The 27704-nt window shown below is 38.3% G+C and overlaps 2 protein-coding genes across 5 annotated transcripts in view; both read right to left on the reverse strand.

The window, feature by feature from the left end:
* Positions 1-24: 24 nt before the first annotated feature.
* On the reverse strand, positions 25-12472 carry si:ch211-250n8.1 (uncharacterized). Of its 2 annotated transcripts, XM_067368592.1 has the most exons (16): positions 12352-12472; positions 7039-7143; positions 6645-6720; positions 6238-6394; positions 6117-6162; positions 5969-6027; positions 5840-5875; positions 5693-5745; positions 5325-5457; positions 1745-1962; positions 1611-1656; positions 1422-1487; positions 1255-1314; positions 1085-1173; positions 700-794; positions 25-603 (listed from the first exon to the last, which is right to left on the reverse strand). In XM_067368592.1, the coding sequence occupies exons 1-16, from the start codon at positions 12386-12388 to the stop codon at positions 569-571; spliced, it is 1311 nt and encodes a 436-aa protein (XP_067224693.1). In that variant the 5' UTR covers positions 12389-12472; the 3' UTR covers positions 25-568. The 2 variants fall into 2 exon arrangements, with proteins under 2 accessions (XP_067224693.1, XP_067224694.1); XM_067368593.1 differs by lacking the exons at positions 25-603; positions 700-794 and having other exon boundaries at positions 1402-1487.
* An 8124-nt stretch (positions 12473-20596) lies between these two features.
* LOC137007658 (galanin receptor 2a) overlaps positions 20597-27704 on the reverse strand; it is an 80707-nt gene continuing 73599 nt past the window's right edge. For all 3 annotated transcript variants that reach the window (XM_067369265.1, XM_067369263.1, XM_067369264.1), the window contains 2 exons: positions 23261-23486; positions 20597-22489 (listed from right to left, as the gene is read on the reverse strand). In XM_067369265.1, coding sequence (XP_067225366.1) covers positions 21748-22489; positions 23261-23486 — 968 coding nt within the window. In that variant the 3' untranslated portion in view covers positions 20597-21747. The remainder of the gene's footprint in view (positions 22490-23260; positions 23487-27704) is intronic.

The following is a 27704-nucleotide window of genomic DNA, read 5'->3' on the forward strand; positions in this document are numbered from 1 at the left end:
CAAATACCGCGTATCAAATTAAGGATGTTTGTCCGTGCTCTCTCTTTTATTTTTATACTTAAAACATTCTTAAAAAAACATCTTATTTTTTTGTATATAGGCGTTACATGCTCATTGAAATACATTTACTTCGTTATCTGATTAGAGAACTAGAAAGAGTGAAGAATGTTAAATGTTTTATTCACTGTATGACACATTTAATTTCTTTGTTGTACTTTTTAAAAATCCTAAAACCTTATTTTTATTTCCAGGTTTAAATACATAAATTACATTTTCAATATTTTTGGACCCGTGTGTGCATTTACATTTTTTGTTTTTATAACAGTGATAAAGTAATAAAGGCATGAAATCTGACTGACTCAATGTATTTCTATCAAAACAACATGGCACAAATACAGCGTATTACAATAAGGTTTTATCTGTCATATATACTAATACAAACAATAAACTATATTGTTATAATAATACATTAGAATATATGACAACACAGATAGTGTTAAAAAAAAAAAAAAAAAAACACATTATGCAAACTACAGAAGATGTCCAGTCCACTTAAGTTCAGTGTTTTTCATACAAACCATTCTGTATGTTTGAACCCAGCAGCTGTGAGGGGAAAAAATATATGAATTACTTCTAAATTGATTGGCGCTTGACATATCAATCCTTTTATTACATTAACACTGGTGGTTTCACACTCACCTATACGGTTAACAATCTCTTCACACTCACTACTTGTGGCAGCCTGCAGGACCACACAACAGAAGCCTGTTGGTTTGCCTGCCTGCGGTGAATCTCTGAAACCAATTAAATGTTTAGTACTGAATGTCCAAGAAAGTCCAAGTTCAAAAACACAAAGCCTGGAAGGAAATGTCACTGATAGGAAAATGGAATGCAGATAAACCCAGTCTCATAATCCGCCGGCCATTTATTCAAATTCTGACACCCTATCAAATACTGAAAGCCTGAGTTTAAAAAAGACATTTGATATTTCAAGAATGAAAGCTTAGCACAAAACAGCATGCCATTCATCTAATTTTAATTACTTAAACATCTATTATACAACAGTTTCTCAAAGTATACTTACAATACACAAAAAGCAAAAACGGTTAAATCGGGTTGGCTTCCAAACCTCCCAACACATGATATCTCAGGGAAGTGGTGTTGAAACAGCTCCTGATCAAAAGGAGAGAATTTGACTTAAAGTTATTCACCTTTAACCCAAGTTATTTATATATAACACTGAATAATACAAACCTGCTTATTGGACTTCTCTATGCAGGTAAGATGAGTCTCCTTTACATCCAGCAGTACTTCCTGTACGACAAAATCAGAAAGAACGCATGAAAAATCATGCAGATATCACAACTAGCTTACAAATATATCCCTCTACATAAAACTCACTTGATTAATTGTGGATGTACCTTTCTTGCCTGTCTGCTCTCCAAAACCACAGGAATGGCATGCTGCAGAACCTCCTTACCTCCATACTATAGCATTCATATTCAATAATCACACTATTTAGAAGCACATATTGACTTGAAAAATACACATGTATGGATTAAAGAGAAGCAAGAGCACCATAAAGAGAGATGTTTACACAACTACTGTACCATTCCTATGTTTGCTTTTCCTAAGAGGTGCACAGCATACAGGATCCTGTTAATGAAACATGATCAAACAGGCCAGACTGTTTATGGTATTTGAGACTAATACAATTGCAAACACACATCATTATTGAGAGTACCTGCCGTCTTTCACACACTGCGTCTGTGCTCTCTTCTGCCCTGCAGTTCTGTCCTGCTGAGAGGTTGGTTTTGGGCCAAACTGAAGCGAAGGTTTTTCCTGTTTGAGTTGCCGTAAGTGTTTGAACAACGGCTGATAGATGGACCCATCTTCTCCTCTCCAGCGTATAAAGTGAATTGAAAGTGGCTGACCCTTGAGCTTAGAGAGAACCACACCTGCCTTTGGAAGGAAAAAGTGTGTGGCCTGTCAGTCAGATATCGATCTTTACAGTACCTTTGTTGACATTTTCACATTTGCAATGACATTTTAAAGTTGCGATGTAATGGAAGTAGTTACAGATGAAAGGAAGCATTGATTGCGAGCTTGCAGTCAGCTATAAGAAAGGGGTGGGATAATAATATTTTTAATTACAAATTAAAGTCTTTTTTTTAACAAATGAAACGTATACAAGGATGAAACGTTCACAATAAGATCAACAATTTTTTTAATTCATTTTTTTAACTGCCTATTTTAAGGCATATTTAGAAACGAGCCGATTTCAGGTTGCGGCCCCTTTAAATCGCGCGGTCTCCGCCCCCTCCCGAGCTCTCGACTCTATCACAGCATAAACAAAGTTTACACAGCTAATATAACCCTCAAAATGGATCTTTACAAAGTGTTCGTCATATGCATACTGAATGCATGCGTCGGATTGTGTGAGTATTGTATTTATCTGGGTGTTTACATTTGATTCTGAATGAGTTTGAGGCTGTGATCCGTGGCTAATACTACACTGTTGGAGAGATTTATAAAGAATGAAGTTGTGTTTATGAATTATACAGACTGCAAGTGTTTAATAATGAAAATAACGACGACTCTTGTCTCCGTGAATACAGTAAGAAACGATGGTAACTTTAACCACATTTAACAGTACATTAGCAACATGCTAACGAAACTTTTAGAAAGACAGTTCACAAATATCACTAAAAATATCATGATATCATGGATCATGTCAGTTATTATTGCTCCATCTGCCATTTTTCGCTGTTTTCCTTGCTTGCTTACCTAGTCTGATTATTCAGCTGTGCACATCCAGACGTTCTGCCCTTGTGTAATACTAACTGCCCTTGTGTTATACCTCAATCATGGGCTGGAATTATGCAAATATTGGGGTGTATACCCCGACTGTTACGTAGCAGTCGGTGTTATGTTGAGATTCGCCTGTTCTTCGGAGGTCTTTTAAACAAATGAGATTTATATAAGAAGGAGGAAACAATGGAGTTTGAGACTCACTGTATGTCTTTTCCATGTACTGAACTCTTGTTTTTTAACTATGCCAATATAAATTCAATTTTTAATTCTAGGGCACCTTTAAAATACTTCTGCAAATGAGATTTGAGTGCTACACAACTTTAATTTTGGTCTGTTTGTCACATTAAAGTATTAATTCATACAAAAATGAAAATTCTGCACCAGATGCGACCGTTGTCACTCCCATCGCAACAGCAAAAAGATGTCTACACTGGACGTGACAAAGCGGCCATTGCAAAGTGTTTGTCTTACGTGTCAATATGTCATAAATAGAACGAGGCATCAGTTTACTGTCGGAGATTTGTCGCTCGCATCACACCAGTATGGTTTGGTATGACATATTTAAAATATACACTTAAAATACACGGGCAACTTTTTGAGCAATGTTGCTGGGCAATGTTGCCGTCAACGGGCAACCTGGTGAGACAAGGGGCAACTAAGCAACTAATCAGAGAGGAGCAAATCTATTGCCAACCCAATAAATACTTTATTGTTAAAGGAACACTCCACTTTTTTTGAAAATAGGCTCATTTTCCAACTCCCCTAGAGTTAAACAGTTGAGTTTTACCATTTTCGAATCCATTCAGCCGATCTCCGGTTCTGGCGGTACCACTTTTAGCATAGCTTAGCATAGTTCATTGAATCTGATTAGACCGTTAGCATCGCGCTTAAAAATGACCAAAGAGTTTTGATATTTTTCCTATTTAAAACTTGACTCTTCTGTAGTTAAATCGTGTACTAAGACCGACAGAAAATGAAAAGTTGTGATTTTCTAGGCTGATATGGCTAGGAACTATACTCTCATTCCAGCGTAATAATCAATGAACTTTGCTGCCGTATCATGGCTGCAGCAGTGCAATGATATTACGCAGCGTCTCTCACATACGTCTCCATGGTTGCAAGGCACGTTCCCTGTGCAAGCAGGGGCTCACGGGCGCTGCATAATATCATTGCACTGCTGCAGCCATGGAACGGCAGCAAAGTTCCTTGATTATTACGCCTGAATGAGAGTATAGTTCCTAGCCGTATCAGCCTAGAATATCGCAACTTTTTATTTTCTGTCGGTCTTAGTACACGATTTAACTACAGAAGAGTCAAGTTTTAAATAGGAAAAATATCAAAAGTCTTTGGTCATTTTTAAGCGCGATGCTAACGGTCTAATCAGATTCAATGAACTATGCTAAGCTATGCTAAAAGTGGTACCGCCAGAACCGGAGATCGGCTGAATGGATTCGAAAACGGTAAAACTCAACTGTTTAACTCTAGGGGAGTTGGAAAATGAGCCTATTTTCAAAAAAAGTGGAGTGTTCCTTTAAACACTTGTTAGGCACTTTATTTCAACTTTTCAAATATGTTCTTCATTTTTATTACATTTAAATGCCTTTCCAAACTGATTTGTGATGGGAAAATGGCAAAAGGCCGATTCAAACCTGGGTCGATCGTGTCAAAAGCTACTTTCACGTGCCATTCTCCCTAGAGCCTACGCCACTGCAGATGTTACACATTACAAATTACAGCCTAAGCACATAAATTGGTATATCTGTTGGTATTTTAAGCATTAAATGAGGTGAATTCCCTGTTTTGGGTTGACACATGAAAACGTACCAGCGTAAAAAGATATAAGTTCACGCTTCTTTTCTTCGATCCACTGCCACTGAGAGGCCGCCATATTGTTTGCTTTTTTCTGAAATCTCCAAGTGATCGGCTGCTAGCATTCTGATTGAAGGATCTCAAAAAAATTCCCCACGACCTATCTAAAGTATCCAGATAGAAATTTGTTGCTCATTCTCAATGGGAAAGTGCCCAAGCAACATTGCTCATAAAGTTGCCCCGTGTATCATCACCTTTAGAATATAGCGCATAAATATGTATGGTATGGAACACTTGAAAACTTTAATGGTACTTTAATGATGTGCGGTTTATATTATCATTTACATTTATGCATTATCATCCACTTTGTGGAAACCAGCAGCTTGAACATTGTACCTAACATCTATTTTAGTGTTTCCCAGAAGAACATAATATGTGGTTGGAACAAGTAAATGATGACAAAATTGTAATTCTTCAGTGAACTTTTCCTTTAAAGTTCTGTGGCTCCTGTCCTGTCTTGTGATGAACGAGTATTAGAATAAGCAAACACAGAAGCTTATCGTGATTATATAATCAATTCAGGCAAAGCAGATAACAGAGCACACATATATCAGGCTGTCTGTAAAAGCAATTTAATATTCATTTAAGTCAGTAAGTTGGGTCATGCAAGGACACATTTTATGGGTAAAATTTATTCTGACCTGCCCATTGCTAGCATTCCTCAGTGATATCCCATTTATTTCATCAATGATGTCACCAGGCTCGGCAAACATATCCACCTGAGCTTGACTACCTTGAAGCAGGTCTAGCACAAACACACGTCCATCTAGGTACCTTTAAAAAGAAATATGATTAGAATATGGCATATGAATAGGAATACTAACTAGGAATATTTGCTGTTTAATCTAGAAAATGAAAAACCCGCATTGTGTATTTGCACACAACTTTTTCAAAACAGACAACAAAAGGGGGATCAGAATGCAAACAAAAATTATTTCTAGAATAACTGGCTAAAAATACACGAACAAATGCAGCATTCAGAATTAAAAAGACAAGCCGACATGCTAACCTGAGCACCATTCCCAGCTCCCGACAGGGAACGGCTTCATAGATTTGACACACCTAAAACACAAGCAATGTTTGCAACATGCAGTTCAACATTACTTCTTCATGCACATACAGGTACATCAAGCATGTCAGAATATTAAGATTTTACCGGAAGCAGCCAGCTTTCATCCAGGAAGCTGCAGTTCTGAGATTAAAGTCACAGAGAGGAAAAAATGAGACAAATCTCAAATTCAGCACATGAAGCATATAGCAAATACACAAGCTTAGCAGTTCATACCTCAATACTGATCTTAAAGTTCATTTCTGATAACACCATAGACAGCGAAAGAAATGGTTCTGTTTGGAAACAGTTGAGATACTAATTACAGCAAATAAAAAAACAATATAACAGTTACAGTAGATGGTCTGGGAAACCAAAAACTCACCTACAAACTCCTCATTTCTAAGAATAGAAATGTTAGGGCAATACCACTGCAAAGAAAAGAAATGAAGTTGATTATCTGTAAAAGACACGATTCAGTCATCACTCTGTGAGTGTCCACTAACCTCGATTACTCTGTTTGTGTGCAGCAGGTGCTTCACTACATTTCCCAGGGTTCTCCTCATCAGCATGAGCCTTATGAAGAAGCGTCCTCGGCCTTGAGAGGTAATGAGTTTGCCGCAGGCTGTGGTCTGTTGCACTGCCAAAGAGACTGAACTCAACCTTCACGGGCAGACAGAACATTCTGGTCAGATCACATTCAGATGCACTGTCTATTCTGTTTTCAGATAATATGTGGTTGTGATTAATCATTAGCTGTTATTTTTACATTTTTATCTATATTACTCCATAATGTTTTATGGTTTTAAATGTTTCAAAATCCTATGTTATTGTTTATGTCCTGGATGTAATTACACTTTGACTATGGTAAATGACGTTAAAAATGAGAAGCATATTCTGCATAAAGACTCACCTGCCACATGTGTCGTGCTGTAGAAGCTGTTCGAAACAATGCCAGTAATCTCTATGTGCCAAGCTGAGAACAGGCTCTAAAAACATGAATGATGTGCAGCATTCCTTATATAATAAATATAATGTAGACAGATTATGCTTGTGTACAAAACTACTTTGAAGCATTTAACCATAAACATTTAGGTTATAAAACCATGTAAACAGTGTATATTGTCAATACACACATCCTTATCATCTGTAAACTACAATAAATGTCATCCTGTAATGTGAATGGATTCTCTCACAATGCGTGCCAGGTGTAATAATGGCTCTTATTTGAGTGTGCGCCCTGTGTTTGCTGACAGGTGATGATGCGCAGGTGTACGGGAGAGTGTGTGTTGGTGTGTGGAGCTCACGCTGTAGTCCCTTTCGCAGTATAAGTTCCAGGAGCTCACAGCAGGATGCCAGGTGTGGGTTGGAGTCAGTCACAGTGCCCTCCGATTTCAAATTCAGAATGCACACTTGGAACAAACAGAGAGGATGATGGTTAATGATTAGTTTTCTGTTTTTAACCACAAGATGTAATGTAGGTGGAATAACCCTTGCATCATTAAACCAGACCAAAACAGCACACACTGGCATACTTGGTTGCCAGGAATATGATAAAACGAGATGGATTTGGAACGGAGTGATTATAGAACACTTTGAGCGGAGAGGGGAAATTTCCAAGTGTGGGTATCTGCAGGTCTGGGTTGCCAGGTTTTCACAACAAAACCCGCCCAATTGCTACTCAAAACTAGCCCAGTCACATTTCAGAGGGGATACCCCGGTAAAAAAAAACAGGGTAAAATCCAGTTTTTGGCGGGGTTCCCCTGGTAAAACTCACATTCCAGGGGATAAATATCAGGTTATTTGGGGTCGCTTCAACCGGACATGGAAAACCAACCAGCGGCAACAGTGTTAACCTAGCCCATTTCTGCAGAAAAACCACAGATTGGGGTAATGGGCGTGAAAAAAAGTAGGTAGGCGTGAAAAAAAGGCGTGGTAGAAGGTCTTTGTAATTGGTCATGAAACCTATCTGTCAGGGTGTGGTGTAGGGTTAAGCCCCGGGTATACTTCAGCCGTCCGCGTTCGTGCACCGTCCGCATGACGTCATTTTCATCATGCGGATGACTCGCGGCCAGCTGCACACCCCGTGTCGAGTCGGCAACAGTGCATGCGCAAGCAGGAAAGAAGAGTCCACTTGGTGGCAATACATACTGAGCACAATGTGCAGTCGAAGAAGAGTGTGTAAAGAACGATTCAAAAATAAGACGAGTAAACTCAAAAGCATGCCTTCACCATTGTTTTTGATTCCTGTTCTCTTGGTGTATCTTCTGAACTATGTCTTCTTCTAGACATAACTTCTCCGATCCTGCCTAGCGAATGTCTGGTTGTCTGGTAATGGTATTGAAAAAAAACTGCACTGCGCATGTGTCGAACTCTGTCATCCGCGCGTGGCGCGTCCGGGCGTGGAAAGTGAAGTATACCAGGGGCTTTAGGGATTATGCTGCATTCACGCCACCGCATAATTACCGTAATCTTGAGATGACAACACGTGATGTTATATTCGGAGCTGTTCACTTCCACCACTATCAACGCCTAAATGAATCTACGGCCCTGTACCAAATGGCACCCTAAACCCTTATGGGTTCACACTTTCACGACGTAATACCGCTTTGACTGCCGGGTAAAGTCCTCTGCGGGCTCAGCAGAAGCGCATCAAGGGTGCATTGCAGCCACAAAGGGGGCGCTCACGAGCAACCTTGTTTAAGCTTAAATGACAAATGGGACACCCTAGCGTCTTGTGGACTTAAAGCAGAACTAAGTAACTTTTTTTACCTTCATAAATAGTTTTCTAAATCCTTACGATGGTTAATTGACTTGTAGTGGTGTGTTTGAGGCGAGCACTAACGACTAACCCCCTCTGGCACGTCTAAGCCAGAATACAGCACTTGCAAGTTGAGCTGCACCGACCCGACACAATCTCGCCTCATGTTCACGTTCACGCGAGAGTGACAAAATGCTTTACGGTAATTCAAAAACAATGTATATATTATGTCTTTATAAGACAATTTCGAAAATTACCCACCTCCATCGAGTGTACTGTATTTGCAAATTACCCACCTCCATCGAGTGTACTGTATTTGCAAATTACCCACCTCCATCGAGATTTCTTGTACTGTATTTGCAAAACTACTGCGCTGGCGAGTGTTGTAGTCGTTGTAGTCCAGAGCTGCGCTTGGAGTATTTATGTCAGTGTCATTCACTAAAGAAAACTGTAGGGGGAGCTTCGCGAATCTTGCTCAGTTCTGCTTTAATGGACACATGCACGCAGCGGCCATTGTAAGTCCACAAGACCGAAAGTGCACGTGAAGGTTGCCATTTGGGACAGGGCCTACAATGGTCAGGTGGTACAGCGGCCACATGGTACACGTGGGAGCTTTCAGAAGGTGCATTTATGCCACCTCGTAATTCCTTTAATTACGAGATTCTAGCTTGTAAAAAGCGTTCACGTCCTCGTAGAGCTCGTAATTACAGCTTGTAGACTGGGAGTTTCCTGAAAGCTCCCACATGGCTGCTGTAGATTAATTTAGGCATTGATAGAAACGCATAATTCCGAGTCTGAGGACATGAACAGCTCTGAGTATAATATATCAGGTGTTGTCATCTCAAGATTTCGGTAAATACGAGGTGGCGTGAACGCAGCAAGAATCCTCCCAGCTTACAAACTGTAATTACGAGTTCTACGAGGACGTGAATGCTTTTTACGAGCCAGAATCTCGTGGTTACCCGTGGTATCTGTTGCAGCAATTCACCTTTTACCACGCCCCCTTTTTTCTGGCATGCCCATTATTCCAACCTGCAGCTATCCCATCTCTAAATTTCTTTTGCTCGCTCCACTCATATACACTGCTCCAGACCAGCTTTTGGTTTGTTTTGTTTCTATTTTTACCAGCAGAGAGAAATATGTTACATATTGACAAAATTCCCTATATGTATATCCGAGATAAACGGACTTGATTTAGTCCATCGGTAATTGATTGGATTGTTGTGGTTTGCTATAGAGTGGTGCAGGTATAACATCACTTTGTAGGCCAAAATGCGGAAGTGAGTTAGCATTTTAGCATTTTTAGGTTTTTTGTATGTGATTTTGGTTAAATGGCCGAAATAAGGTCTGTGGTGAACGCAAGCTCAAGAGTTTCATGTTTTATTCTACGACATAAAATGCATCAGTATTACCCCACTTGTGATTTTTAAGCTGTTGTGTGTCTTGAAAAAGTTGCTAACAAGTGGCTAAATGGGACTACACAGGCAGTCAGGAACATTAAACGTTATTACGCTGAGAAGGTAAGCTCAGTCTGCTTTTACAGCCTCATTATGCTCATAATTGTACTCTTATAAACTATTCTAACTCAAACGTGCTGGGAAAATGTTTTTAGATAAAAACTCATAGAGTTGTCGGAAGCTTAGTGATGGTGACGTTGAAGTCGAGCAACCGTGGTGTAGTTTGTTTATAGCTTACCTTTAGCTTTTTACTTCTGGCGACTGCATTTAGGCTTCAAACTTCATAAAAGTTATGTTCATCTGTGAGAATTATCTTGATGGACAAAACCCTTTGTTAAACACAGAGCTTATTTTTTGCGATTTTCCAAAAGTCTATGGGAAAAATGCATAGGCTTTCGATCGAGGGAACCCGTGCGCCGCTAATTTCCGGGTTGGCCTACAAAGTGACGTGATACCTGCACCACTCTATTACTGCGATCTCAAGTGAGTGACAGGCTGTCCCGCCCTTGCGCCAGTAAACACATTATTAGAGAGGAGTTCAGAATCTTATGTTGCTGCAAGAGGGAGAAGTTATTTTTATTAAAGATTACGTGGACAAATGTATTAAAAAAATTATGTGTATGGCCGCGGATAAATCATTTAATACCTACCGCAATGTTCCATAAAAAATAAGAATTCATGGTAACTTTCTCACATGGTAGATTACTCAGTATGAACGCTTAAAAGACATACTCTCTTTTTTTTTTATAGCTGCAGTCCACGATTTTTGGCCCTCTAGCGGTTAATAAACAGAACTGCATGCGTCTTGCGGAAAAACATTGTAGCCGGAGCTACTTTTCTCAGTGAATAGGTGCGTCCCAATTTGCGTACTTATGCACTATTCTATGACGTTTTTAAGTATAAATAGTGCAAGTAGTGCGTTCACACTGAAAATTCCACAAAGAAAAAGTACACTTTAAATACCCGGATGATACATTAAAATTAAGTGTGGAATGTTGGACACTTCATGCACTCAAACCGTCACAGCTTTAATTATGTAGCGGAGGGGGAGGGGCATCAGACTCCGATGTTAAATAACAAAATAACCTTATTCGGTTGTTAAGTCTGACGTCACGCGGCAGCGCTTCCAGTTTCTAACGCTCTATCTCATACCACAAGAAAACAACAAATGGTGCTAATATACACACACGATGTGGTGTAATACAACAAAAAATATATAATTATAACCTTTATCTCCATACCAGTATTCCAGATGACCAGACAATGACTCATCTTTTATAAATCATTAAAATATTAATATCTTTGACGCTGTGAGCACGGAGACTGTTGTGTAGACTGTAAGTATTTAAAATGTTTAACTTTTTAAAATGATTGATGTTTAATATGAATAAATTATGCACATAAACGGCCGTCGATGGCATTCTCAAGTGAAACGAGTCGAGGCTTGGACCCGGAAACGGCGTTCCTTACGTCACGACTTAACAAGCGGATACAATTCACGCACTACATGGATGAGTACATAGTGCATAAGTACATAGTGTATAAGTGCATAGTGTATAGTGCGTCATTTGGTACGCAACTTATGTCTATGGCGAGTCGCGCAGTTACTGTGATACTCTGTGGTGGGTGCTACCTGTCCGGTCTGAAATAGTCAGAATATAAACACTTATTAAAAGTGTACCATAATGATTCAGGTTAAGACAAAAACACGGTTTGGAAAATGGATTCAAGTTGTATATTCTCATTATATTATTTTGGTAAATTTTGAACACACAAAAAAGTTATGGACAGCAGCTTTAAATTAAATGCAAATGTTTAGCCGTGTATTTGGCACCCTATCCTCTACATCAGTTTCTCAACCAGGGGTCCGTGGAACCCTAGTGGTCCTTGACGTAATGCCAGGGGCCTGGGTCCTTATAAAATATCTGAATATGAATATTTGTATATTTTGACATGTTCCCATAAAGAAGAAGATTATATATGTATATTATAAATGACGATATGACTGAAAATTGGACAAGTCAACTAACGTAGTAGTAAATTATTTGGTCGTCACAAAGACATTAACGATTCCAATGAGCCAGTATTATTCTGGATTCCTTGAGGACGGTTCTAAATATGACGGGGTCCATTACTCAAAAAAGGTTGAGATTCACTCCAAAAACATCGCCTCCAGTCAGTGTGGCCACTTCATATTATTAATTCAAAACGTTTTTCTGAGTGCGCAGAACGCTAGCTATCCATTTATCTACCAACAACAGGCGCTGCTAACTGACGCTCTCTCAGACAGCCTGTCATCTTCAGTTGCGTGACGGTGACCAACTGATCAATAACCACGAAACAGCACATCTTAGGTCAGACACAGCCTTTAGTATTTGTATATGATGATATATGAAACCTACCTTTAAGTGTTTCGATAAGCGGGTCTTTTGCTGGCATTATTGTCAACGCGCATATACCGCCACATCTATCTTACACTGACAAGCAAATGTGGACAACCCGTCATCAGAGGTCTGTTTTCTCAAGGTTGGTTCATGAGTGATATGTGAAGCACGTTCAGCGGTGACACCCGTCATTAATGTACATTAAACAGTCTCTACCGCCTCTTTATGGACCCATTTGATATGATGATGATGATGGTGGTGAAGATGATGATGGCGCCCTCTCTATTAGTTCAATAAATCTATTCAATGGATATAGGCGAGTCGTTTCCAAAGACTCTAAACATTACTCAAATAAATAAAAATAATAATATATAACTAAAACATACTTTCACACTCTCAATTATTTTATTTCTCTAACAATATCCTCAAGTGTAGATTCATTTTGTCATTATGTCTCAAATTATGTATTGTGATTGAAAAATTATATATTTTAAAATTAAATAAATAAAATTGCCAGCTCTGTTGTCTTGTCTAAATACACAAAATTAAATCTTATTTTCTGCATAATAATAATAATAATAATAATAAAATATGCAGCTTGGTTAGAATTCATTTATTTATTTAGTAGTGTAAATAATGCCACTGTGTCAAACTGAAGAGCACAATATTGAACAGCTGGGACAGAGATGCATTGAATGTTGGAGTGTTCTGTTTTGTTGAGAGTTTTCAATGAAATTGCATTGTGCATCATTGTATGTATAAGACCGCATTTCTCACAGTGGATGGATTTACAGAATGATGGAATTAAAATTCCTCAGCCCATTAGCAGCCACTAGTTGTAATAATAAGTGCTTTTTGAATTACCATTTCAAATGAGAATTACCATTTACTTAAAGCTGCAGTCTGCAACTTTTTTGGTGTTAAAAATTTACAAAAATGATTTAATGAGAATATACAACATGAATCCATTTTCCTAACGTGTTTTTGTCTTATCCTGAGTCATTATGGTACACATATAATAAGTGTTTATATTCGGACTATTTCAGACCAGACTGGTAGGACCCGCCGCAAAGTATCACAGAAACTGCGTGATTCGCCGTAGACTTACATGGAGAAATAGACTTACATAGAATGTTCCTCCGCAAGATGCGTGCAGTTCTGTTTATTAACCCCTAGAGGGCCAAAAATCGCGGACAGCAGCTTTAATAAGTTTAAAGCTAAGGTTAATTCTGGCTACCTTGGCAATATTTTGCTGGTGCAGAATAGGTCATGTAAGGTTGGAACCTTTTAGGGATTCTCATCATGGGATAATTTTATGGTTTTTAATTATAATTAGATTTTTATCAGTAGAAAAGTTTGAAATAACATGTTAAACATCAAAGTATTATGCAATAATTTAAGACATTTTTCCTTGGCATAAAGTGCTCTTTAAAATTGCGTCAGGGTTCCATATCGAACCTTTTTTCTATCAGCACATGCACTGATTTATGTCAATCTGTGAATCTGAGATAATATTTCAGTAAGAATCATAATTAATTTGTTGCCAAGCTGAACAACTTTAAAAATTAAAGGGGACCTACTGTATTATGCCCCTTTTCACCAGATGTAATATAAGTCCCCAGAATGTGTCTGAAGTTTCAGCACAAAATACCCCACAGATCATTTATTATAGCTTGTCAAATTTGCCCTTATTTGGGTGAGATCAAAAACTTGCCATTTTTGTGTGTGCCCCTTTAAATGCTAATGAGCTGCTGCTCCCTGTCCGCTTTTCAAAAGAGGGCGGAGCTTTAACAGCTTATGCTTCGGTTGCTCATCAACAACAAAGCAGGAGAATCTCACGCAGCCAAAATGAGGATTGTCAGTAACGGTGTTCAGCTTTTCATTGTTCAAACTGGAGTCGGACACTGATGGACAGACTCAGGAAGAAGTTACAACTTTTAGAATGAAACTGGACGTTTCTGAATGGTTGGTGGATAAATTTATGTAGTTGCTGTGGAGTTGATTCAACTCATCGACTAGCATATGCCGTCATGTTAATCTTTTGTGCAAAACCCGTATAGATGCCCACTAGCGTTCCTGTTTGTCAGACTGAGCCATTAACACCAGGCTAACGTTTATGCTATCAAATGCTGTGAATGGTCTAATATTTTTTTCTAAAATATTGCGCAGACAGAAACCTTTTTAGCAATTGAGCTTGCCAGGGTCAACTTGCAGGCTATCCAAGCTAATAAGACTCTAAATAGTGATTTGTGCTTGTCTGTGCAGCCAACGACAGAACAGTTAGCATGCTTTTCCATGGCGTTAGAACTGGTATACCATTTTCGCTTTGAAAACAAAATGACGGCCGGTAATATTATAATAAGATCCCTTTCCTACGTCACTAGGGGAGCAAAATCTGAGTGGCTCATTTTTCTCATGCTTGCAGAGAAAAGATTCTATAGAATCTGTGATGTGACGTCGCCATTCAGGATTGGTCACTTGTCTGTTGCCTGGCTACCAGTTTCTCTGTAGCTGGCTAAACGCTCTATTTGAGCAACATAAACACAAATTAATAATAAATTTAAAAGAAATATCTGATCATCCAACATAACGCGGTCGTTATTTACATCTCATTTCATCAGGAAACTGTTGCATTACAAAGGTAACAACTGACACTTTAATATTACATTCCAAAGAGCGGCAATTATCAGCCCCATGGTGGAAAATGAAACCGTAACCGTAGCCTACCAGCTGGCCCAGATCGGCACGGAATGGAACGGTTGCGCAATGAGAACCGTTCGGCCCGACAGTGGAAAAGTGGCTAAAGTTACTGTGTTGTCTTTTTTTTCACATTTTCTGGGTTGGTCGATGCACCAGGGGACCGATTATAGCACTTAAACATGAAAAAAGTCAGATTTTCATGATATGTCCCCTTTAATCTTTCTTTCTTTCTTTCTTTTAAATCAGTACAACATGCATTGACAGTTCATTTAGTGTGATGTTGGGCCTTTGTTTAACAGCAGTTAACATTTACTTTTCTTGTTGTTGATAAAGACTTAGATCCTAATTGGACCTACTTCACTGGAGGCACAAGTCTGCTGGGAGGCAACAACTCTGTTCAATTCACTGAGCATGCTTTAACTTAGAGGTTCTTCCATTAGGACTGATTGGAAACGTGCGGTAAAGGACGGTCACTAACTCTTACGCCCCAGTGTGATGCCTGAAATGATGGAGCTTATGAGGGCTGTAGCAGGACCTACACTTCAACAGTGCTTAACTTCAAGAAAACTGCATGGTGTTTAGGTACTGAATGTTGATTTCTTAGTTGATTTTTAGTCATGATGACACTGTAATGCGATATACTGCACTTATACTGTAAGAGCTTCTGGCTGCATTAAATGCAGATGTTTAAAGTCACCATGAAATCAAAACTGACAATTCTTTTTTTTTTTTTTTTTTTTATTTATGCGTCCTCATAATATTTAATTAAGTAACTTACCCCCATTTGCAGCGATATCTCTCTTCTCTGATGACGTGTTTACTGGTGTGAGTGTAGGACAACCTGTCACTCACATGAGATTGACCAATAGCAAACCACAGCCATCCAATGATCCAATCAATTCCCAATGGCCAAAATCAAGTCCCACCCTACATTTTTTCTTGTTCAAAAAGCAGTTTCACTCAGATTTACACCACAATAGGGAAGAAAAGACTACAACTTCTGTTTCATGCCGACTTAAATAATTACAGGGTTATAGATTTAAAAACAAACCATGTAGATAAAGCACTGCATTTCACACACTGCAATAAAAAATGTATAAGCTATCAATAGCTATGTTTCCATACACCTATTTTTATGCATGTTTTGGGATATTGCATAAAAAAAAAAAAAACACTGGAAGGAAACACTAAGATGTGCATAAATTCTAAAAATGTGCATAAAAACTTATTGAGGCAGATATATTTTAAGACATGCGGATAAACTAAGGGTACATGTACACGACAACGATGTACTAAAACGTCCATGAAAATGATTAAAGATGCTATACATGCCCCGGCCAGTAGTTGGCGATGTCATTTTGTAAAGAAACACTATGCACCTTTTGACTGAACACATAATATGCATACGCATGACGTCATTGTTTTCACAAATTTGCGTTTTGTGGTTTAGTTTAGTTTAGTATTTCCCAGCAAGTGGCGATTTTGTTGTTTTGAACGCATGGGATGGAAACTTGTTTTATTCTCAAGTGTTTTATGCAATATTCCAATTTTGCGCACAAGTTAAATTCACATCTTTGGATAGAAACATAGCTAATGTGAACAATGTTTGCTGTGTCACAGACAGTGTTCTACAGCATGCCAAAGCTGACAACTTCCATGTAGACAACATCAACAGCTTTCATTTAAGCTGGATCTTCTCCTTCCCCTTTTGCCCCCAGAGACAAGACGAAGGAGGCAATAGGAAAAAGAACAAGATTATTTCATCTGTACACGCTAAGGTGTGCAGTGGGCAGATGTGGCATCATTACAGAGAGACACCCAGTACCCACTATAATTTCAACATCAGTTAAAGGTGCCCTAGAATCAAAATTTGAATTTACCTCGGCATAGTAGAGTTCAGTACATGGAAAAGACATACATTGAGTTTCAAACCCCATTGCTTCCTCCTTCTTATGTAAATCTCATTTGTTTAAAAGACTTCCGGAAAACACGCGGATCTCAACATAACACTGACTGTTATGTAACAGTCGGGATCATTAATATGTATGACCCCAATATTTGCATATGCCAGCCCATGTTCAAGGCATTACACAAGGAAAGGCAGTATTAACGTCTGGATCTGTGCACAGACAAGGTAAGCCAGCAAGAACAACAGTGAAAAATGGCAGATGGAGCAATAATAACTGACATGATCCATGAGATCATGATATTTTTAGTGATATTTGTAAATTGTCTTTCCAAATGTTTTGTAAGTTGCTAATGTACTGTTAAATGTGGTTAAAGTTACCATTGTTTCTTACTGTATTCACGGAGACAAACGGAGACGCTATTTTCATTTTTAGCAAGTGCAGTCTGTATAATTCATAAACAAAACTTCATTCTTTATAAATCTCTCCAACAGTGTAGTATTAGCCGTTAGCCACAGAGCATAGCCTCAAACTCATTCAGAATCAAATGTAAACATCAAGATAAATACTTTACTCACATAATTCAAAGCATGCATGACGAACATCTTGTAAAGATCCATTTGAGGTTTATATTAGCTGTGTGAACTTTGTAAATGAACTGCAATATAGTCGAGAGCTCCTGTGGCAGGGAGCAGGCGAATTAAAGGGGCAGCGCGCTGCCAAAATCAGTGTATAGTTAATGATGCCCCAAAATAGGCAGTTAAAAAAATGAATAAAAAAAAAAATCTATGGGGTATTTTGAGCTGAAACTTCACAGACACATTCAGGAAACACCTTAGACTTATATTACAGCTTGTGAAAAAGCATTCTTGGGCACCTTTAAGTCATCTTATGCCCCTGAGAGGCAAGACAGAAAAGTGAAGCTTAATTGGTGAACTGTGACTTGACTGCAACACTAGGCAATCGCATTGTATTTTCAGGAGAAAGCCATTAAAAATTTGTGGGGGTTGGTAGTGTGAACATCACAAACAATTACAAACTAGAAGAGGCCAACTCACTGTCAGAAAGTTAAGGTAAAAAACTAGTCAAGAGATTAAACCTGCTGGTTTTATTTTAAGACAGTTTTAATGCATAATTCTGATTTAATAAATAAAACAGATTATTGGAGTATGTTTTACAAGAAAATATACTATTTCAGTCTTCTTCAAAATTTCACTTTTAATTCAATGTGTTACTTGCCATTTCTTTGTAATTATTTGTTAAATGTAGCAATTTCTGAGTGAAAATAATGCATGCATAATACAACATTTTATGTCGTTTAGGATAGTTTTGACAATGTGTCGTCTGTGTGCTAAAAATGCAAAACTTTAAATGTTGCCATGGCAACTAACTGAAATAAACAACTTTAAGTTTTAATATTTAATTTAAATTAATACTGAGTGAAGTGTTGTGTTTTTCATTGATAAACCTGCTGCACTACATATAAATATGTCATTTTTAAAGGATTAATTCAGTTTCAAATGAAAATTACTCCAAGCTTTACTCACCCTCAAGCCATCCTAGGACTTTCTTGTTTCTGATGAACATAATCAGAGATATATTAATAAATATCCTGACGCATCCAAGCTTTATAATGGCAGTGAACAGGGCTCATGAGTATGAAGCTGAAAAAGTGCTTCCATCCACATCCATCCATCATAAACGTGTCCTCCACACGGCTCCAGAGGTTAATAAAAGCCTTCTGATGCAAATCGATGCGTTTGTGTATAAAAATAGTCATATTTAACAAGTTATAAAGTAAAATATCTAGCTTCTGCCAGAACACCTTTTCGTATTCAATTTAAGAAAAGCATAACCACCGCAATAGTTATGCTTTTTTCGTAAGCTAAATACGAAAGGCGTAGGACATAGCGTTTTGAACTGTGAGAGGTTTACACTTTCTTCGTAAGTAGAATACGGAAGGGGGTCTGGCGGAAGCTAGACATTTTACTTCATCTCTTTGTTTCAGAAGGCCTTTATTAACCCTCTGGAGCGGTTATGATGGATGGATGCGGATGGAAGCACTTTTTCAGCTTCATACTTGTTGGTATCGCCCACTGCCATTATAAAGTTTGAATGGATATTTATTCATATATCTCTGATTGTGTTCATCACAAAGAAGAAAGTCATATACACGTAGGATGGCTTGAGGGTGAGTAAAGCTTGGAGTAATTTTCATTTAAAAGTGAACAAATCCTTTTATTGACCATAGGTGCAAATGTGATCTAAGAGCTCTGGCATATGGGAAGAGTTTGGTCTGTTCCTCAGAGAAAGCTATCATGGATCATACAGATTTATGGTGCTTTTCTTGTAGATTGGCTCTATAAATCACCACCCACTGCTTTATTTTACAAACAGAAGCTTGAAGGCAAGTAAATAGCAACACAATTTTCATGGTCTCACCCAGTGTTTCTCCACCCTGTTTCTGGAGGCACACCAACAGTGCATTACTCCCTTATCTGACCCATCTAATCTAAATGTGTTGGTGTGCCTCAAGGAACAGGGTTGGGAACAAGGATCTAAAGGACCAGATTTCTTTTGGGACACATTTCTTTTCTGACTGCCTTAATTTTCCATGACTAACATGTCTGCTCTGTGTCAAAAGGTCATATCAATGTTTGGCTCCTGGTGAAGAGCTAAACTGGCTGCAATAGGACACGTGTAGAGAGCCATCATCATCATCAATAGAGAGCCAGAATTGCTTTTGCCACTCCACAGCTGTCCTCTGTGCATATGCCAATCTGTTTGACTGCAGAGTGGCTCTTCAAGAAGAACCGTAAGTATGAGAGACATTGGCACTAAAGTCTCCTGCACAACTGCATTGTGCTTGAAGAGTTTTTTGACACACATGAAGGTTACTAAAATTAACATATTCACACTCAGTGACCCGTTTCTTGTTGTAGTATTACTAAAAAAAACAAACTACTTGCCAGAATGGCAGCAGCTGGTACTTTACAGAGAAGAGGTCCTCAGAAAGAGATGCCCTTATTCCCTTTTTAGCATATAAGCAGCGTCATGGGAAGTATAAAATAACCACAAATCTGGTTAAATAAAGCTGTTAAATGAGGCTGCAACACTGGGCTTTTTCCACTGATGGAGCGAATCAGAGAGCACATATTACCCACAAACTCACTAAGCAACAGCTGAGCCTGAAGCAGCTATACACGCAATAACCAGCCAACTGGCACATTCCCAGTAAAGCCAGATCCAGGGAGAACCAAGATAAGTGGATAGTCTAGTGCAGATCTGTTTCTTAACAGCTTGACTGATGATTCTATACACTCTGTTGCTTAGAAATCATCACAAAGACCAAGACTTATTTTCATTGCAATTAAGAAACATTTATTTATTCATTATTCGGCTTGTTAATTCTTTCTAAGCATTTTGGTTGAGCCTAAGTTGAAGACACATTCAAAGCATTATCTTTAAAACTCACAACATGCTTGACAAACCCATAGACCTATAAGACGCAAAAGAGGTAGTGGTACAGATATACTGTATGTGAGACATTTTATATGATGTTGCAAACAAAGTCAACCTTTATTCTTTCAGCTGTTGTCCATGAAAGACTGTGAATGCAAACAGTTTTAGGAAACTTGCTATAGCTTTTTGAACCATTCATAATACATTAAAAATAGAATTCATTCATACAATTACTTGAACACCACCATTCAAATGTTTGGGGTCAGCAAGAATAAAAGAATAAATAAATAAATAAAAACCCCGCAGAAATATGCAGCTTTGATAAGCATAAGAGACTACTTTCAATAACATTAGAAAATAGGGTCCCACTTTATATTAAGTGGCCTTAACTACTATGTACTTACATCAAATACTAAGTACAATGTACTTATTGGGTTCATATTGAATTGCAAAACACTTTTGCTGCTATTGAGGTGGGATACGGGTAAGGTTAGGGAAAGCTTTGGTGGTATGGGTAGGTTTAAGGGTAGGGGTAAGGTATAAGGGATGGGTCAACAGTGTAATTTTAAATGTAATTACAGAAATTAATTACAGATGTAATTACATGCAGGTGTTTTTAAAATATAAGTACAATGTAAAAACATGTATGTACACAATAAGTGCATTGCATCTAATGATTAATTTAAATGTAAGTACACAGTAGTTAAGGTCACTTAATATAAAGTTGGTCCGAAAATAGTAATGTAATGTGTATATATATATATATATGAACAATAAATATGCTTACAAAACCATATGACCACATGTGCTTTAAACTAGATATTCAAAAGATTTTTCCTTAAATATTTTTTTAATCATAGACACTCTTATATATCATCAACCCAAACAACAGATCCTGTATAGCAATAACCTAAAAGGAGATTATGAGAATGGCAGAGAATTATTAAAGTGACATAAATTCTAAAAATATGTTCAAATGTGATCAAATTGTTATGAATGTTCGCCATGTGAACGTTTGAACCAAACAACTTGATGTCGGCACCGTCCTGATAATCGAATCTATTCGTACCTCCGGAAAACCCTAGTCACATTCACAAAACACACAGTGACGAAAGCTGCCAACATTGACAAAACACAGACGCGAGAGACTTTACATTACATACATCAGGCACCGTCCTCATCAAGAACACAAAAAAGCACTGCTTCCTCTCTACCTGACAACCTGTGCCTATATGACAACCTCTGTTATGTAATCACAGCTCAAATGCTGTTAAAAGCCACCGGAAAAGAAGAGTTTTATACTTTGGTGAGCACTGATTTGACAGCGGTTGAGAGTGTAAGTGGATTATGTCACATTAAATGTCATGAAGGCACTTGTCATCATCTTCTTGCTACTTTTGCTCCAGAGGCGACCCCGGGTTGACCCATCGCTATGATTGGATCCTTCACATGTGGCAGCTTCCATAAGGCTTACCGTCTGCGCCGGCGGCACGGTGTGGATCCGGTTTACGACCCGGTTAGGGAACGCACACCCAAACACCTTCTTGAAGCCCTTGCGGAAGTGCTTAGACACCAGGGCGTACACGATGGGGTTCAGGCAGGAGTTGGTGTACGCCACCAGGTGAGAGAGAATGCGAATGACGTAGGTTGTGTGGTTGAGCGGGAAGTGGCCGAACAACACGCACAAGATAACCAGGTGATGCGGCAACCAACACAAACAGAAGAGCACGGCCACAATGATTATCATCTTGGTCACCTTGCGCTTGGCCTTGCGGGATTCCGACATGTTCTGCATGGGGTCCACCGAGGTCCAAAGGTAGCGGATGGTGCGGGCGTACGTGATGCCGAGAATGAGGACTGGGATGAGGTAGCCGAATATGAAGGTGCAGATGTCCATGGCTCGACGATGATGGATGTTCCACGCCGGGATGCAAAGGGTGGTCCCGTCTAGATCCATCTGCTGGTAGTAGCTGAGATAAGGGCTGGAGAAGAACAGCGATAGCACCCATACCAGAATAATGGAGGTTAGTGCATTACGGGGTGTTCTTGTCTCTCTTGAACGCAAGGGGTAACGAATGGCGAGATATCTGTTGAGAAAATGCAATCATAATACATCAATAATGATTAATTCATTATAAATGTGATTATAGTAAATGATTTATCCATCCACATCATTATTTTTATTCATGTTCCCTCATAATCAAAATAACTCCCGTTCCTTTTGGCATCAACATCTCTTCTCTGATGACATGATCTCACATGAGATCGACCAATAGCAAACCACAGCCATTCAATGATCCAATCAATTCCCAATAGCCAAAATCAAGTCCCATCCTACATTTTTTTCTGTTCTGATTCGAGCTATTTGACTCTGATATATACATCACAACAGGGAAGAATTTTTTTTTTTTTGCAATAAACAAAAAACAGTGCAATTCAGCCATTATTATGCACAAATATCCTTCACAGTAGAATGTTATGATTATATATTTTGATTATATTAATCATTTCATTTTAAAAGTGGTTAACATATGTTAATCCCTAAAATGCATTATTAAACACAGCTCAAATTATGTTGGTTGTATTTTTGCATTGTTTTCAAAATAATACCAAAAAAAGAGAATTAAAGATTATAACTAGCTATATTTGCATCACAGACTGTCAAATATGTTAGTTTTTTTCTGCACTATTTTGATTAAGTGCCGTGCATGCTAACACTTTCTTTCAGTAGCCTAGAGTTATTGCATATTATTATTATTATTGACTATATATCTTCTCAATCAATTATGCGTTTCACGACTCGCTGAACTGGAAAGAAAAGCGCGCACTGTTGGTGCGCAACAGGATGACAAACGTACCTGTCCAGAGACACAGCTGCCAGAGTAAAGATGCTCGCGTACATGGTCAGGAAGATGATAAAGTGCACAGCTTTGCACACGAAGGGTCCAAAAACCCACTCGTCCATGGTGTAGATGGTAGCCTGGAGAGGCACGCAGAAGACGATGAAGGAGAGGTCCGCCAGCCCGAGGTTCAGGATGAACAGGTTGGTGCTCTTTGTGTTCATCTGGCCGTTGCGGATGAGAACTGCGAGCACAAGACAGTTCCCCACGGTACCAACCAAAAAAATGATAGAAAATATGACAGAAATTATTACTGACTCAACTTTCCAGTTCGGGGAGAAGTGAATCTGCTGAGATGAGTTCATCTTTCATGCAGTTAAAACGTCTAAAAAGCTTCAACGCTGCATAGGCACCATTTGGACACGCATAAAGAACATCTACGTTGTCATGTTTGCGCACAGTCCTGTAAAAGACTCAAACACAACGAGAAACAAAAGGCATCTTCTATCTGGATGGTTTTCACGCAGGTACAGATGAGGTGAAGGTGGTGAACATCTGATCATCACTCCCATCACCAGCCTCCTCCCCTTATACTCAACTATTTATCAAGAACGTTTTATACACTACAAAACATTTATATAACACAAAACACAAAAAAAAACAAAAAATAAAATTTTTAAACTATATATATATATATATATATATATATATATATATATATATATATATATATATTTCTCATTCTATATAAATATTTGTGCTCGCACTCGTGAACGTTTGAGACTGAGCGCGATTTGGGGAAGTTCTTTTTTGCAACAGCTTTGCGACATGTCGACCGATGAGGCAGGCACGTGCACAGGTAGGGCTAACCTGTGCAGAGCACTTTTGCCCTTACACTTCGAAGTGCCATTTTTTTTGATGGTTTTTTTTTTTTTTTTTGAGGCAAGCACAATAAACCTCTCAAGAATCGAAAATGGGCTAATTTCCCATAGACTACAGCGAGACCATAGACATCTTTTCAGCTGCCGCAATCTGTTTTGGCGATCTTAGCGTGCGCCTCAGTTCAAGTAAAGAGGCAGCGCGGAATAAACATGAACCGATAGTCTCTTCCACTTTACTAGTTATATGGTTATAACAAGGAATAAACATGACTGAACACGAACAGGTATGTTGAAAGATAAAGTTAAGTAGCCTATACCGAAATCCGTATCATGTGACATGTCACATGTAATCGCTCAGTGTTTATAATGTAATGTAATATAATATGTAATATAATGTAAAAAAAGAAAGAACAAAAGTAACATAACGTCACATTTACCTCAGAAAAGCCATTCAATGCCCAAAAACTTGTTAGTCAGCTAGAAAAATGAACTTGGAGAGCAGCATTTTGCTAAATGTATGCACTAGACTATATTTCATATTCATTCTATTTTACTTTAATCAATAGGCCTACTATTTAATGTCTGAATAAATCAGGGTTTTTTTCTGACAGCCACCATTTAGGCTAAATGTTTATATTACAAAAACGTGTAGAAACATAAGTATGTCATTAAAATTGATTAGTATAACTTTATTAATTTTAACCTTTAATATCATAATTATGTACCAACTGGGGTTAAATATAGTTTACAGCATTAGTTGAGAGATTTTTATTTTCTTTTTGGAAATTTGCCATGTACTGTAGGCCTACTTGATAGGCCTCAAATTAATCATTATTGTATCGCATTTAATAGATTAGAAATCTAATCACATGCTTGTGAATCGAAATTGAACCCAATTGTGAAATTTGTGTCAATGCCCTAGTGATGTGTCGTTCTTGAACGATTCGTTCATTTTGAACGAATCTTTAATGTGACTCGGGAAGAACGAGTCGTCTCGGGGGGTGATTCGTTCAGTCGCGCATGTGCAATATTCTACAGGTTCTGTACTGCTACTAGTAGTTCAGTCAGAATTGCGGGATAAATTGCAATTCAGAAAAGACAGAAACGAGTATATCTCACAATTGTTTTTCTTTTTTTTAAAGAAATGTGAGATATAAACTCAGATTTGCGAGAAATAAAAGTCAGAATTGTGAGATATGAACTCGAAATTAACTTTTTATTCTTTTAATTAATAAGTTGTACGCGTCAAGAGACTTATACGCTTTAAGCTTCTCCTGAGTATACACTTGAGGTGTCAATCAGGTAAATATATATCTCTGGCCACTGGATGCTTGGCCATTTCGTTTCGTCATTTAAAAACTGACAAGGTGCTATGGCAAAAGGATCCGTAAGCTGTATACCACTCGGTAATGTTAATTTTTTTTAAATAACAGTGCTTATCGCTGGGTGAAGCTGCTGTGATATGCCGACAACATAAAAAAAAAACCAAAAAACAAATCAAAATATTCTATAATGTTCCTAATCTTAACTACTTTCAACCGCTTCGTCGCAACTCTCTAGTCGTACTGGTTATCACTCCCGGGTTTTCTGCAACCATGATGCGCTCGCATCCCGAATGTTTACAAACAGTAAATAGTCCTATTGATTAGTTCATTTCATGAGTCTTTCGGGTTTTGAGTCGTTCCTTAATCACGTGACAGACCCATACGCTACCAATGCATTCTGAGCCGGAAAGAGAATAGAGTGCCCCAGGGATGACGCGTTTTTTGTAGGCAAAACCCGGAAGCGAGTTAGCATTTTAGGACTTCCGGTTCCAACGCCGTAAAGTCTATGGGTTTTTTGAATGGGTTTTTACTAAATCGCCTGAAATAAGGTCTGTGGTTAACAAAGCCTCTAAATACTTTCACGTTTTGATCTATGACATAAAACACACCAGTTATAACCCACTTGTGATTTTTTTAAACTTTTACTGTATCTTAAATTCGGCGGTTGCTAACAAATTGCTAAAAGGGACTACTACGTTTGGTGGGGACTTGATGGTGCGTTCAAGTCTTCCTGGGAAGTTCGTATTTACGAGGTGGGAAATCGTGTGTACGACGGTAGGTGCATTCAAGTCACTTTCGTCGGAGTATGATGGCGGTGTGCCTTCTCTAAATTAATTACACAAAATTACAACACTTCTGCTTCTAGAAAATGTAGAGCAAATAATGTACATTAGTTGTATGTTGCTTTTTTATGTTTTTTAATTAATTTATGAAGCTGTTGTAAACTTTATTGTTGCATATTACATTTTTATACTGTGATGCTATTGTATTTTTTGCTGGGAATCAGCTTACTTTGTTGTAAATAGAAAAGCCTGACAATTCACTGCTAAATACCTGTAATATTGTGGTATTTCGCCATGTTTCTGACTGACACGCCCCCAACTCGCACAGATCGGAGCTTAAAGAAAATTACGAGCTTCCCACTGGTATTTACGACATTGTGGTGGCATTCATGTCAGTTCTGCTCGTAAATACGATCTTTCCGACATGACTTGAACGCACCATTAGACGTCATCATGACAAACAGGACATTTGGACAGCATTTCTCATGAAAAAGTGGATAAGTATTCATACACAGCGCATATATAATCAGTGAGCATGTTTTTAAATAGAGTTGTTTTCTAAATAAAGTTTGAGTACGCTTGGTGGTGACGACGTTGATCCGCGACCATCGTGTGCTGTAGTCCTTTTATAGCCTACTGTTAGCCTTTTATATCTGACGACTTTATTTAGGCTTCAAAATCTATAAATGTTGTGTTAACTTGTAAAGATTATCTTGATAGACAAAATGTGTAAGTGTCATAACCCTTTGTTAAACACAGAGCTTATTTTCTGCGATTTTCCAAAAGTCTATGGGAAAAATGAATAGGCTTTCAGTCGAGGGATCCCGTGCGCTGCTAACTTCCGGGTTGGCCTACAAAAACGCGTCATCCCTGGGGCACTCTATTGATTAGTTCTTTTTATGAGTCTTTCGGGTTTTTGAGTCGTTCCTTAATCACGTGACAGACCCATACGCTACCAATGCATTCTGAGCCGGAAAGAGAATTGATTAGTTCTTTTTATGAGTCTTTCGGGTTTTTGAGTCGTTCCTTAATCACGTGACAGACCCATACGCTATGCTGTGTGACCCAAGTCACATTATATTTATTAGTAAATAACGTTAACTCTCCAGTTTTGTTTGAGTTTGTGTTACAACTAGGGATGTCCCGATCACGTTTTTTTGCCCTCGAGTCCGAGTCATTTGATTTTGAGTATCTGCCGATACCGAGTCCCGATCCGATACTTAATAGCCTACATAAAAAAGAATAAAGAAGAGCAAAAAAACAGATCCAGGAACAGTGCTTTTCAGGTTTTTCAGGTATTCGGTTTTCAAATAGTAATCAAATATAAAATATCACTGCATATTATCTTTACTGTATAAAATAAATAAAGATTAATCATTATTGAAGTTACAAAAACTATTCAGTCAAGAGCAGTGAGTAATTTCTTTGTTATTTGTTGTTTGATTTAACATTAAATACAGGCAGCAGGAATAGT

This window comes from Chanodichthys erythropterus, chromosome 19 (genome assembly GCF_024489055.1).
Source record: "Chanodichthys erythropterus isolate Z2021 chromosome 19, ASM2448905v1, whole genome shotgun sequence".
Taxonomy (NCBI): domain Eukaryota; kingdom Metazoa; phylum Chordata; class Actinopteri; order Cypriniformes; family Xenocyprididae; genus Chanodichthys; species Chanodichthys erythropterus.